The sequence below is a fragment of the Phoenix dactylifera genome, chromosome 4, assembly GCF_009389715.1.
Source record: "Phoenix dactylifera cultivar Barhee BC4 chromosome 4, palm_55x_up_171113_PBpolish2nd_filt_p, whole genome shotgun sequence".
Taxonomy (NCBI): domain Eukaryota; kingdom Viridiplantae; phylum Streptophyta; class Magnoliopsida; order Arecales; family Arecaceae; genus Phoenix; species Phoenix dactylifera.
The window spans coordinates 1,080,154-1,095,073 of NC_052395.1; the positions used below are offsets into that span (position 1 = coordinate 1,080,154).

Genomic DNA, 14,920 nt, shown 5'->3' on the forward strand with positions numbered 1-14,920 from the left:
GTGTTTAAACGGGTCAAGACTCAAGAAGAAACTATTTAAACAAAACTGTTTATTAAATATGTTAAATGGGTCGGGTTATCTGTTTAATAGATAGGTCGGGTTCGGATTGTAATTCCTGACCTGTTTAATAAACAGGCCAGATTCATATTTATAATTTTTCGACCCGACCTGAATTTGACCCGACCCGTTTATGCCCGACCCGACCCGATTGCCACCCCTAGTTTTGTCTCAAGCGATTCGTGCTGGGATCTTGTACTAGGGTTTTGAGGCTTTTACTCGTCAAGGCTAGGGATCCAGCCGATATCACACTTGCTTTTTGCAGATAACAGTCTTTTGCTTGGTCGTGCTTTTGTGCGGAATGTTGCGCTTTTCGTAAGGATCCTAAAGGAAAATTGTTCTATTTCTGGCTAAAGAGTGAACCTCCACAAGTCCGTTATCCTGCTCAATCCAAAGGCCAAACCATAGATTAAGGGTGCTATCAGGGATTGTTTGAGGACTACTGAGTATAGTGGATTATGGAGCTATCTTGGAGTGCCTATTATAGGGTGGAGGCTTCGATGAGTCGAGTGTGCGGCTGTGGAGCAGAGGCTTTGAGACTGACTGGGGGGATGGCAGTCTTGATCTTTGACCATGATGGGCAGGATGACATTAGTCAGATCCGCACTAAGTTCTATGTCGATCTATCTCCTATCCAACACAATCCTATCGAAGGCCCTTCTCCTGAAGATGGAGCAAATGTTCGAAAGTTTCTTGTGGGGGTTGCACTCTGGTGGGAAGGACTGCACCTGGTGGCATGGGATGTCGTCTGTTAGCCTCTTGTAATGGAGGCTTGGGTATTCTGTCTCTGATAGTTAGGCGTGAGGCTATGATAACCAAACATGTTGCAAGATTCATTCTCAAGCCGGAGTGTCTCTGGAGCTCTATGATGAGGGCCAAATATGGCCCATGGACTAATAGTGATAGGATCCATGCCAATCAAAGTTGCTTCTTCATGTGGAGGGGGATCTGTGCACATGACCCAGAGGTGATGTCCATCATTAGATGGCTGATTGGGGATGGCCTCTCTATGGAGGTGATGGAGGATGCATGGATAGGGGATATCTCCCTGAGTTGGTGGCTGGCCATGGTCAGTACGGAGGCTGCATCGAGCTTTCATATCCGTGATCTCTTCTAGCACGAGGAGAGGAGTTGGAACACTGAGCTAGTAGCCCGCCTATTCGGGGGCAAGGTGGCTTAGTTGGCTCTCTCCATTCCGATCATCTCCTACGACTGTTCTGATATGAGAATTTGGAGATCCTCCTATAGCCGAATTGCCCAAAGGTGAGGATGAGAGACCTCTATGGTCTAGTCGGGTGTCAACTGTCTTGGAGACTGGATAGTGCTTGGATCTCGAGGTTGGTGGTCCACTCTAGGGTTATTCTCTTCATCTAGAAAGTGACCTGGGGCCATCTACTTACCGGGGGAGTGTTGAGTAGCCGAGGGATGAACATTCTCCCATTTTGCCCTTGCTGTGACCTCGAGGTAGAGATTATTGATCATGCTCTATTTCAGTGCTAGAAGGTGGCAAGTGTGTGGAGCCTTGCTTGTCTCGTTTTGATGCTTCTCCGATCTTCGACACCCATCTAGTTCTTCTTGGTTTTCCTACTGGTGAGCGCCGATAGTGATTCCTAGAGGTGTGGGGCATTAGGGCCGCTTATATGGCCTATTAGATCTAGCTTACCATGAATGCCTATATCTTTGATGGTAGCTTACAAATAGGGAGGTTTGTTGTGGAGAGAGCGATGGTGTAGGCTGCCAAGGTTTCCTTTTCTTCCACAGTCGGAGAGACTAAGATAGCTTGAGATATCTGGGACTACCTTTTTGCTCTTGCAATGATCCGATTAATTTATATCACCTGAAAGCCCCCACTCATGAGCTTCATCAAGGTCAATATTGATGGCAGTGTGATGGGTTGCGATAGGAGAGGTGGAGCTGCTAGGTTCGTGATCCATGGTCTGAACTAGATGCTGATTGCAGCGGGCGAGTTGCCAATTTTTGATGTCCAATTTCGAGAGTGGAGTTAAGGGTGGCTTGGGCAGGTATTACCTACGCGAAGCAAGTTTTGAAGGTTGGCTACATTGCCATTGAGGGAGATTCAATGATGATGATTGGCCGGATCCAAAGTCATACAGGTTCTAAGCGGATTCACCTGCTCTTGCTTGATATCTAGAGGAGCTCGAAGGAGTGTGTTTTCTGGGTGACCAGGTATATCGACTGTGAAACGAACAATACTGCTGACTGGGTTCGTTCTTTTGCGGTGGAGCATTCTGGAGGGGTGCTTTGGACGGACTTGTCAGCTATCTCGATTGCGCTTCATAATATCCTATTTTCTGGTCTTATTGGATGTATTTATATTAGGCATATATGAACTGTCCGTCTTATCCAAGAAAAAAAAGGACTGCTGCATCTTTGCCACCCATGTGATCTATCTAATAGAAACATTAGTAACTACAAAGAGGGGAGAGGAGACTGGGTGATGAGAATGATGGACTAACTCGTCATACATAACTAAATTTTGGCTACAAATGATTAGGGGTGTCAATGGTTTGGACGTGAGCAAATTGGGTTGTTACGACTCTTGTTCTGCATGAATGTTCCTCTGAACGCAGAGGATTAAGAGGTAGAGCATCTTCAATAAGATCTAGTGGTATCTACATAGATCGGAGAAGTATAATAAATGGTTGATGATGCATTCACCAAAATTTTGCAAACAATTTATACATGCATAGCTGGAGGAATCATAATTGGCCACTTTTCACTCATACAAGATATATTATTGCTCAAAATAACTATCCAAAGGAAGTTTATTTGGATAACATGATAGTAATTGTTCGCCTGCAACCAAGATCCTTCTATTATTATAATTATGGTATGTGCTTGTGGATCATCTTATTTGATAGCCATCTATCTAGATAGCCATTAAGAACTGCACAACACTTTATGGTGCGGTCTGTGCATTGCAGAAGATTCATGGTCTGCTGGCATGACCATTTAAAAGGAGTAATTTTATAAAAAACCACCGGCAACCACCACTAAGGGAGTTACCGCTAAAAATAACTTTCTAGAAGGCAACAATGGGGTTTATTTTGTACATGTCTTTTCACATAGTAAAAATACTGGTACATGAAACAACTATTGCGGACATGTATCTTAGTATTAGATTATGATCACGATTTACCCTTTAGAGCGGAGACTTATCTATCTAGATAACTTTACCTTGTATCCCCCTATTATAGTAGTTATTCCTATTTGGATGATGAATATTGTTATGACAATTATTATATTGAGTTTATCCACGACAAGGATTATGATTATCACAATATTAATTGCTTTCCAAATGATTACTATTGTGATGCACCAGACAAAGATTGAAATTATTAGGACACTGACAACACTGATGACAAATTTTAATCCGTCCTTCCGCATCAAATCTAGTGGTGCAAATGCATGCAGTGGTAACAGAAAATGGCTGCTTCTATCATTTTTCTTCCCTAAAGGTTTGTTTAGTTGGGATATAACAAATTACGAAGTAATATGATGATATCGGAAATCAATTATCTAGAAAAATAATTACAGAAAAAATAAATTTTACTATGTTTAGTCAGTAAAAAAATTATTCCAAAAAATAGTACCAGAAAAATGTGCTATATTTAATTGGAGATAAATCTTATATAAAAATATTACCAAATTCTGCACAATACTCTTAAATAATATAGTAGATATATAATTAATATATTTATTGATTAATTATGAGTATATTTATTAATATATTATAATTAATATATTAATTTTAGATATAAGTAATTAATATAAATATATTATTATAATATATTAATTATATATTATAAAGATATACTATATTAATATAATAGTATATTTAATAGTAGATATATACATGAATATTTATAATAATTAATATATAAATATGTATTAATGTTAATTACCAACATTTATTTATTAAATAATAATACAACATGTTAACATGTTTATAATATACTAATATAATACATTGATATAATATTAATATAGTACATATTAATATATTAAAATATTTATTATATATTATAATTAATAAAATATTAATATAATATAAATGGAGGTATTTTTGTAATGCAATGATAATTTCAAATTATCTTCACTTGATAATTGAGAGCAGACAAAAAAAAAATCTTCTTTCTGATGGTATTTATTTTTTCTTCTCTCTTAGTAAAATAGATGCAAGATCCATCATTTATTTCATTATTTTTTTTAATCCTTATTTTGTATCAAATATGATAGTCAGATACAAAATCTATTTTGCTAAGAGCATTATCTTTTTGGTGGCAGAAATTTAGTTACTTTTTGTAGACGATATTATCTTAAAATCGCCAAATCTAGCAACATCGGGATGCCGGTATCTAGACGATCCAGGCTCCTGGAAGGTCCTCCGTTTTCCGGTCTTGAATTCCACCAACTTTATCGACTCGAGGAAGGAGTAGCCGGCGATTTGCGCGGGTATACTTGTACCTTACACGGCCCCTATCAATTGCTCTACGTGGGGCCTTAAGGCAACCCCTACGTGGATTCCGTGATCTTAAAAAGGAAATCTCATCCCCTTTTTCCACTGTATCCGAAGTGCGATTTCCTTCCATCAGCAACTCAACGGCCTTTCCATATAATTATAAAATAAATATTAAACATACATATATATATATATGTGTGTGTGTGTGTGTGTGTGTGACCAACTCAGGCAGAGCCAACGCCTCATCCCAGCTACATAATTCTTCACGGCTGCCATGTCTTTCCTTCTGCATCCTCTTATGCTATCAGTCCTCATCCCCCTCTTCCTCTACCGTTTCTTCGATCAGATCTCTAGGCACTTGAGAGGTTCTAAGCTTCCACCGGGATCCTTTAGCTGGTGCCCACTCCTTGGTGACACCCTATCTTTCATCACTCCTCATTTGTCCTTCTCTAGGGGCAAATTTCTCGACGAAAACATCAAGCGGTGAGCATCTTGTTGCACCAAAGAACTGAGAGAGAATTAATGTTGAAATATCTTGTTGATATTTGGATCTGCGTCACACTATATGTTTCGTATTTATTCTTTTATTTAAATCTTACTCTTCTTTAAAGGTATGGGAAGATCTTTCGGTCGCATCTCTTCGGGCATCCTACCATCGTATCCTGCGATGCGGAGTTTAATTCGTTCATCCTCCAAAATGAGGACAGACTGTTCGAAAGTAGCTATCCGAAGAACATCCCTGGAGTCCTCGGCGAACTCACGTTGCTCTACGTGACAGGTTCCGAACACAAACGCCTGCGAGGGGTGGCCCTCGACCTTTTCGCGGGAATGAGAACCAACGCCTCGTTCATCTCCGATATCGAAGACAACGTCCTCCAAGTGATGGACTCTTGGAAGAACAAGGAAACTTTGGTTTTCTGCGACGAAACCCGGAAGGTTTAATTTCCATCAGATTCTTCTTCTTTTTTTTTCTCCCTCTCAAGGACTCGAAACCAAAGAAAATTTTTTTATAAGTGTGACTTATTACTTACGTTCTGTTTAATTAATTCTGTCGAAACTGGTGCAGTTTACGTTCCGTGTGATAGTAAAACAAATTCTGAGCTTAAGACCGGAAGATCCCGAGACTTCAGAAATCCTCAGTAATTTTAAGACATTCATGAGAGGGTTGGTTTCAGCCCCAATCAATATCCCGGGGACACCATACGCCAAGGCCATACAAGTAAGAGACGTCAATACGAAGTTCTGTAGATTAGAAGTTTTCAGGATTTTGTAGAAGCTTCGTGACTAAGAGATTTTATCACCAGGCCAGACGGCAGATACAGGAAATAGTGAGAAACATTTGGCAGCGGCGAGAGAGGGAAGAACAGCTGGGCAAAGGGAGGAGGGATTTCCTTGATGCATTGATAGCTGCTGATAGGGTTTCAGAGGAAGAGGTGCTTAGTTTGGTGCTCGATCTTCTACTTGGAGGATATGAGACTACTTCCATGCTGATTGCAGTTATTGTGAAGTTTCTCAGTGTCAACCCAAAGATGCTGAGTGATCTCAAGGTAAGTTTCCTACATGCAATTGATCCGATTGAACACTACACTAATTCTTATGTGGAATGGATTTGACTGAAGATGGTGTTGGCTTGTAGGAAGAACATCTCATGGTGAGAAGAAGCAAACTTGAGAATGAGCCTATGGAATGGGATGACTACAAGAAAATGGAATTTACTCAGTGCCTCATCAACGAAGCGCTTCGACTGGGGAGTGTGGTCAAATTTGTTCACCGCAAAGCCGTCAAACCTATTCAATTTAATGGTAGGATGCATTAAAACCACATATCAGATGCTTTCAATGCTTTCGAGTAAAAGTTGTTATAACAAAACATCGCTGACATTATTCTGCAAACAAGATTGCTAAAGGTACCAAATACTGATGAAACTCGATGATGATTAGTGTACTAAAAGATCTGATCCTCAATCAAAATTCAATCAAGAAACATGCAATACAGTACATGATTAACATATATATATATATATAGTCTCATCATATGATAAATTAGTATTGAATCATGAGAATGTTAGGTAAAGAAAAAAAAAATCATAAGTCATCTGGTGGGAGACAAGATGTACATGCAAAAATAAAATAAAACATGCTAAATTCATCTTGGATAGATCTCTTTCAAGTGGGACTATCGAAGGAGGGATTATACCATACTGCTTTGACGTTGGTTTTATTAGTCAAACCAGACATTTGTGAGAGGCCACTTTTGGGTTTAAGTCTTATATATCCATTTATATTTATAAATCTTGCGTGTCTTCAAAAAGTTGAGACGTACCTACTATATTTTTTCTCTCTACTGATTAATTTTTGTTTTTGAAAGGTTACTCTACTAATTAACTATATATGCTAATCTATCTATTTGAAAACATCATGCATATAGGTAGCATTTAGTGAACCAAATGGGATCACTAAGGTGATCCTTATCCTGGAGCAATCTGATCTCCAATAATTTAAAATTACTGCGTATGGTATATTATATACTAGTGATTAAAGATTCTCATATATCCATGAGTATTCTGTTTGATATTCAATGAAAATCCAAGATTACTCACCATGTAATACCAAGATTACTCTGATATTTTTTTTTCTAAAAATATATTTATTAATCATATAAAATATATTATAATAAAATTTTAAATATATATATTTATTAGTTAATTATTAATATATTCTATAAAATATATTTATTAGTTCTATAAATTATTAATTCTATAAGATTTATTAGTTATTATTATAGAATTAATATTTTTATTTATACTTATAATATGTTTTTAATACTTATAATTATTTTTTATTAGGAAAATAAGGCAAATAGAAGTAAGATATTAAATAATTTCATTATATAAATATAAAGTAAATAATATTTCTACTATAATTTTAAATTATCATTGAATAAAAATATGTCAATAATATGATTAATAACATACTATAATATAATGTATCATAAACATAATATATATAACATTAATATAATATAATATATATAATATTGACATAATATATTAACAGTATATCGCTATATCAATTTTTTTTGTTAGATTGAGGGGCATTTTTTTCTTCAAGTTTTAGCCCAAAATCATTGTCTTGGGATGATTTTGGATTCTCGACCTCAAGGACGGGCATCCCATCGGAGGGTTGGATGGTGATTTGAGAGGTGGGGATGATTTGGAATTACTGCCACATAGGATCATCGTGGTGCAACCAAACATGATGATCTCATCACCTCCACTTACATCATCCTTGATCTTGAGATGATCACCCCATACTAAATACTCTCATAAGATTTTAATATAAACATTTGCATTATTTATTATTTAGAGGCTCTTCTTCTTATCTCTTGGTGGTGTATTCAATGAAGGGTACCACATTCCTGCTGGGTGGAAAGTTCTGCCAATATTTAGCGGTGCTCACTTGGACCCTAACCTGCACCCAGATCCCTTTCGCTTCGACCCATCAAGATGGCAGGTTTGGTCTCAGTCTCTCCCTCTCTCTACTAACTTTTGTTTTAGATAATGATTTTCTTACTAAAGGTATGGTTTGGTCATTTATGAATTATGAATTGAATTAGCTAAGAAAATGTGAGATAACTTGCCATCGTTTTGTTTAATAAAAAAGAAAAAAAGAACCGGGATCTAAATAAAATACCGTACATAAATTAGTTTTGCTATGCAAACCTCATTTTTATTTATTTGTTTTGGTCCTTTTATCTAGCATTGTAGTGGGAATTGATGGCAAAATAAGATTGGCAGAATCAACTCAAGCAAACGAGACTCCTTTCCAATGTTTGCTACCGGTCCATTCACATTGATGCATGCATCTTAAATCACAAGAAGAGGCTAATGGTTGCACTTGTCATGTCGCAGAAAGAGGACACGAGCAGCGCGAGGAAGTTCATGCCATTTGGAGGAGGCACGAGGTTGTGCCCTGGGTCCGAGATCGCTCGTTTAGAGACCAGTCTCTTTCTTCACCATCTTGTCCTTAAGTACACATGGACTCCGTTAATGGAAGATGACTGGCCCATGTCCTTCCCATACCTTGAGTTCAAACAAGGGCTTCAAATCGCCATACGGCCTCTACAGCCACCCAATTAGGTCACAACAACTGTCAATCCTTAGCTGCTAATGATTTTTATTTTTTCTTTTAAAATGCCTGTGAAATAAAGCATTCACAGCTGTGCCAGAAGAAATTTCTGTTAGAAGCATGCCCTAGATGATGGAATGATTAATCTTAATGAATCATAAATCATACCTTGACTTGCTATATTCATCTTGAAATGAACTCTGAGATGCATGCAATCTGATCCACAGCCACGATCAACCGAGATTTGCTCTGATCTCGACAGAGATTAGCGAGAGATCTTCTGAAGAGAGAGCTCTTAATGCGTGTATTAGAGAAGGGGTCTATCGTGCAATTACCTCAATGCCCTTATGATTATCAGGATTTACAAGTGACACTTGTCAAGATGTGGGTTCTAATTAAACGGGATCAGGGTTTAATTAAACGGGATCCAACATTCTTCCACTTGGACCATATTGACGCCATTTGTCAATGTGGCCCACAACTTGACGGGATCCCAACATTCTCCCACTTGGACCATATTGACAAGTGAAATATCCTTAGCACTTGAATTTTATAATCTTTATACGCGTGTTCTTTCTATTCTGATATTAATTTGGGCAAACTTTATGTTTGACTACTTTGAGAATAATAATACGAACTATGGCGGAAATAACACATATTTGATTGACGTATAACCTTCCATGATCACTATATTACTAAACGATCATAACCAAACCCTTATGAATGAACTTCTCATGAAATCCATTCTTTGGTCACAATTTCTGCTACCATAGTATGCATAAACGATATGAATTCATTAAAGTAGAAAATACAATAAATGTGATTTACAACCATCTGAAATGTGCACAATAATACATCAATTAATTTATACAGAAAAGGCCCATTTGACCGACATGCTCTTTATGCAATTCCGGGGCTATTGCTTTGGTCAAAGGATCTGCCAACATAAGCACAGTATTGATGTATTGAACTGAAACTTTATGGTCATCACATTTTTTCTTTATGACAAGATATTTCATCTCCATGTGCTTATTTCTATTGGATATCTTGTTATTCTTTATTGAGGAAACTGCTGCTAAATTATCACAATATAACTTTATGGGCCTTAAAATAGTGTCCACGATCTGTAGGCCCGTGATAAAGTTCCTCAACCAAATAGCCTGTGTAACTGCATCATAGCATGCTAATAACTCAGCCTCCATTGTTGAAGCAGCTGTCATCTTTCGCTTCGAACTTTTACATAAGACTGCACCACCAGTTAGTAGAAAAATATAACCTGATATTGATTTTCTACTATCTGGACATCCCGCAAAGTCTGAGTCTGAGTATCCAACTATCTCCAAGAGATTGGATTTGTTGTATGTGAGCATATGATCTTGAGTTTCTTGAAGATAGCTCAATACTTTCTTTACAGCTCTCCAATGTTCCAATTCTGGATTAGCTTGAAATCTCCCCAGTAATCCCACAACATATGCTATATCAGGTCTGGTACAGACTTGAGCATACATTAAAGTCTCAATTAGTGAAGCATATGAAAATGCTTTCATATGCTCCCTTTCAATTTTATTCCTCGGAGATTGTGATTGGCTCAACTTTTCTTATTTAGTAATAGGCACTGGGCTTGGTTTGAAATTTTTCATACCAAATCTCTCCAACATTTTCTTAATGTAGGCTTTTTGAGATAGACAAACTTTTCCTTTAGATCTATCTCTATGAACCTCAATACTGATGACATATGAGGCTTCACCCATATCCTTCATATCAAAATTGCTGGAGAGAAATTGCTTAGTCTCTCTAAGCAATGCCAAATCACTACTAGCAAGCAAAATGTCATCTACATATAGGACTAGAAAAATAAATCAACTCCCACTGATCTTAAGATAAATACATCTATCAACAACGTTTTTTACAAAGCCAAATGTAGAAATGATGTTATTGAACTTAAGATACCACTGTCGGGATGATTGCTTGAGTCCATATATAGACTTATTTAGCTTGTAAACTTTTTGACTCTAACCTTCTGAAACAAAACCTTCAGGTTGTTTCATGTAAACTTCTTCCTCTAAATCTCTATTAAGAAATGCAGTTCTCACATCCATTTGGTGCAGCTCTAAGTCAAAATGAGCTACCAAAGCCATAATTATCCTTAAAGAGTCCTTTGAAACTGGAGAGAAGGTCTCATGATAATCAATACCCTCCTTTTGAGTAAATCCTTTGGCAACAAGTCTAGCCTTATGTCACTCTACCTTGCCCTTGGAGTCTCTTTTGGTTTTAAAAACTCATTTGCAACGTACTGCAGTAGCCCCAGGATGTAGTTCAATTAGATTCCAAACATTGTTTTTAACCATAGAATCTATCTCATCTTTCATAGCATCTTGCCATTTGGAGAAATTTACTGAATTTATGGCTTATGAGAAATTTATTGGATCATCTATATTCCCTATGCCATAATCGTTTTCTTGAAGGTATACTATATAATCTGGTGGAATTGGAGATCTCCTTACCCTTGATGATCTTCTTAAAGTTGCTTCTTGATCCACTGGTTCTATAGGTGGAGGAGCAACATTCTCAGTAATAATTGACACAGATTCAAGTGGAACATTAATAGTAGACTCATCCTCCTCTAAATTATTATTAATAATAGGTGGAGGAATCATTGGCTGCTTATTTGAATCTTGCATACCATACGGAGTTTGTTTTTCCTCAAAATTGATTTCTTGAGATTTTATACTCCCACTGATTTGGTCATTTTCAAGAAATCTAGCATTTCTTGTTCCACAATCCTTAAAGTATGATTAGGACAATAAAATCTGTATCCCTTGGACTTTTTCGGATAACCAATAAAATAACAACTAATGGGTCTAAAGTCTAACTTTTTCTCTTGTGGGTTGTACACCCTTGCCTCAGCTTGACACCCCCAAATGTGTAGATGTCTTAAACTAGGTTTCCTACCTGTCCAAACTTCATAGGGTGTTTTTGGGACAGCTTTAGTAGGAACCCTGTTTAGAATATACGCAGCGGTTTTTAAGGCATCACCCCACAGAGAAATTGGAAGAGTTGAGTGACTAATCATACTTCTTACCATCTCCATTAATGTTCGGTTTCTTCTTTCCGCAACTCCATTTTGATCAGGAGTACCAGGCATAGTGTATTGTGCAACTATACCTTGCTCTTGAAGAAATCGAGCAAATGGACCTAAATGTTGTCCAGTTTCAGTATACCTACCGTAGTATTCACTACCTCTATCTGATCTTACAACTTTAATCTTTTTATCAAGTTGTAACTTTACCTCTGTTTTGAAAAGTTTAAAGGCATTTAATGCCTCAGCCTTGTCATACAACAAGTAGAGATACCCATAGCGTGAGTAATCATCAATAAAGGTGATAAAATATTTATGACCAGTAAAACATGGGGTCGAAAAAGGCCCACATATATCTATATGTATGAGATCCAATAAATTTGTACTTCTTATGGCACCTTTCTTAAACTTGTTAGTCTGCTTTTCCTTGATGCAGTCTAAACAAATTTCAAAATCACCATAGTCAAGAGTTGGTAAAATTTCATCATTTACTAATCTCTTGATTCTTTTTATGGAGATATGACTTAATCTTCGGTGCCATAACATAGAGGAATTTTCGTTTATTATGCTACATTTTAATCCATAATGTTCTTTATTTTGCAGGAATAAAAGGGATAGCTCAAAGGATGTATCAAGGTCTAATTTGAATAAACCATTCTCTAACAAGCAATTACCAACAATAATATTATTCAAGAAAAGGTTTACAAATGGCCGTCCAAATGAAACGGTATATCCAAAGGAAGTAAGTTTAGAAACAGATATCAAGTTTCTTGAAAATCCAGGTACATAGAAGGTATTTTCTAGATACAAAACATGGCCAGTCTTTAAGGTCAATTTGAACGTTCCAACAGCTTCCACATGTGAACACATCTTATTTTCCATTATGATGCTTCGTTCACTTTCCGTTGGAATTCTTTTGTTCAACAATCCCTGCAAAGTTTTACATATATGGATAGTAGCACCAGAGTCAATCCACCATATATTATGAGGTACATCAATAAAATTTGATTCATAACACACTAAGAAAAGAGAAGTACCTTTCTTTTCAAGCCATTTCTTGTACTTGGTGCAGTCCTTTTTCAAATGTTCCTGTTTCCTACAGAAGAAGCACTTTATTTGCTTTTTTCATTCATTTTAGCTGACACTTTTATTTTCTTCTTCTTGACAGGAATATGATGATTGGTATCGTCGACCTCTTTATGTCCTTTTTCCTTATGAGAGGTGAGATAAACACTCTCTTGCCTCTCTTGTTTTATTCTCCGCTCCTCATCAACACACATGTCTAGAAGTTGATTCATAATCCATTTTTTTGTATGTGTGTTGTATGAGATCTTAAATGGTGCATACTCCATAGGCAGAGAATTAAGAACAAAGTGTACAAAAAAAGTCTCTGACATATCTACTTCCAATGATTTTAATTGGGCAGCGATGTCACATAATTCCATAATATGCTCGCGTATGCCACCATTATCATTATACTTTAAGGAAGCAAACCTTGATATTAAGGTGCTGGCTAGGGCTTTCTTTGAACTCACAAATTGCTCTTCTACTGCTGTTAAAAATTCTTTTGCAGTTTTGCAATCAGGAATTGAGCCTCTTATCTTTCTGGAGATATGATTTTATATGAGTAAAAGACTTAAGCGGTTTGACCGCTCCCACCTCTAATACAACTTTTTCTCCTCTGGTGTAGTTGCCTCCGTGGGGACGGGTGGCATATCCTCACGAAGTGCCAAATCAATATCCATGCACCCTAAAGTAAATGTCAGTTTTTCTTTTTATTTCGAGAAATTTGAACCATTAAGTATTGGGATGCATGATGTGGATGGTGAAAAAACTGTCGGAAACAAAGCTGCAAAACATATGCTTACTATCAATATGCATGCTATAAGTACGCTAAAACCTTATCTAAATCACTAACCCATATTAGCAATTTAGTGAGTAAATCAAAATTAACTTTACATGATTTACCCCTTTACGATAAAACTAATACATTAAGTATGATATTTAATGAACTTTATATATCTAGTTGGAAAAATCCAAAGAATAACAGCCAGATCAGCTTCAGATCGGTGGTGGAGCACTAGGCTCACTTAAGTACCAGACTTTCTTAGACACGTATGCCTTTTTGACAAGCTTTTCTTAGACACCGTTATTCAATGGATAAAATTTTACTAGATATTGTTCAATATTAATGAAGAATTTAAGGCCTTTGGGCAACAAGATTTCATCATAGATATCATACTAATAACATTATTTCATCCCATCATTAACTTTGTATAATGACTTCCCTCTCGGACCGGTTCATTATATATGATGCAACTATTCAATTTCATGAGATGGTGATAAAAGATTCTTTATTGATTAAATTAAATTAAAGCATTCTAAAATTTATGGGATGCTTTGGCTCGTCACCATAAATATGCAAAAAATTTAATCATTTTTATGTCTTTTCCTACATAAGATGCTTTGGCTCGTCTCATGCATACATCACCCTTTTATCATGAAAATATGAATAATATAAACAATCATGTATCATCATAAGAAAGCATATAAATTGATCATTTATGCAATAAATTTATTACATGGAGTAATATATAATTGTCAAAGTACTGTTCTGTAATGAGACTTTAGCAAAGGGACCACATAAATATATTTTAGGACCCTTTTGATAATTCAACTTTCGGCTGGGGACCATATATGAATTTCTAAACCCCTTTTTTCAGAATAACATATTGTCAGGGATTTAACTGCAAAATGCACAGTTTACTCAAAAGGATTCGGATTTCGGGTTGCCTGCTGAGACCCAATAACCCGAAACCTATTAATCCTTTCACCTTTTTTTATTATTATTATTAACCGGATTCGGGTTGCGGGTTTAGAAAACCCGAAACCCGAAATTCATTTCTATTCATCTTCTTCCCCAAGCGAAAGGAGGAGAAGGGGGCCAAAACCAGTGGCCCCTTCTCTCCTAAACAATGGCGGCGCAACCGCCGCAACTGGCCGTAGGCACGGCTACAGGCCGCGGGGGCGGCCACAGGGCAGGGCCGGAGGCTGGGGTCGGTCGCGGAGGCCACGACGTCCACGGAGGCCGCAGGGTTCTGCCGCAGGGTGCGGCCGCAGCCCGCGGTCGCGGGCAGTAGGGGCGTCGGCCGCAGGCCTTGCTGCGGGCGCCGT

At 37.2% G+C, this 14,920-nt stretch overlaps 1 protein-coding gene across 1 annotated transcript; it reads left to right on the forward strand.

Moving 5' to 3' along the window:
* The first annotated feature begins 608 nt into the window (after window positions 1-608).
* LOC113463082 (cytochrome P450 724B1-like) lies at window positions 609-13,338 on the forward strand. The gene is made up of 8 exons (XM_039125209.1): window positions 609-769; window positions 5,152-5,476; window positions 5,607-5,759; window positions 5,845-6,087; window positions 6,177-6,296; window positions 7,906-8,052; window positions 12,915-12,967; window positions 13,320-13,338. Exons 1-8 carry the CDS (start codon window positions 609-611, stop codon window positions 13,336-13,338), a joined length of 1,221 nt encoding a protein of 406 aa, XP_038981137.1.
* The last annotated feature ends 1,582 nt before the right edge of the window (window positions 13,339-14,920 follow it).

Coding starts and splice junctions, on each gene's coding strand:
- LOC113463082 (XM_039125209.1), top strand. CDS start 609: ATGGCAGTCTTGATCTTTGACCATGATGGGCAGGATGACATTAGTCAG. Junction 5,760..5,844: donor CATACGCCAAGGCCATACAA/GTAAGAGACGTC, acceptor TTTTATCACCAG/GCCAGACGGCAGATACAGGA. Junction 6,088..6,176: donor AGATGCTGAGTGATCTCAAG/GTAAGTTTCCTA, acceptor GTTGGCTTGTAG/GAAGAACATCTCATGGTGAG.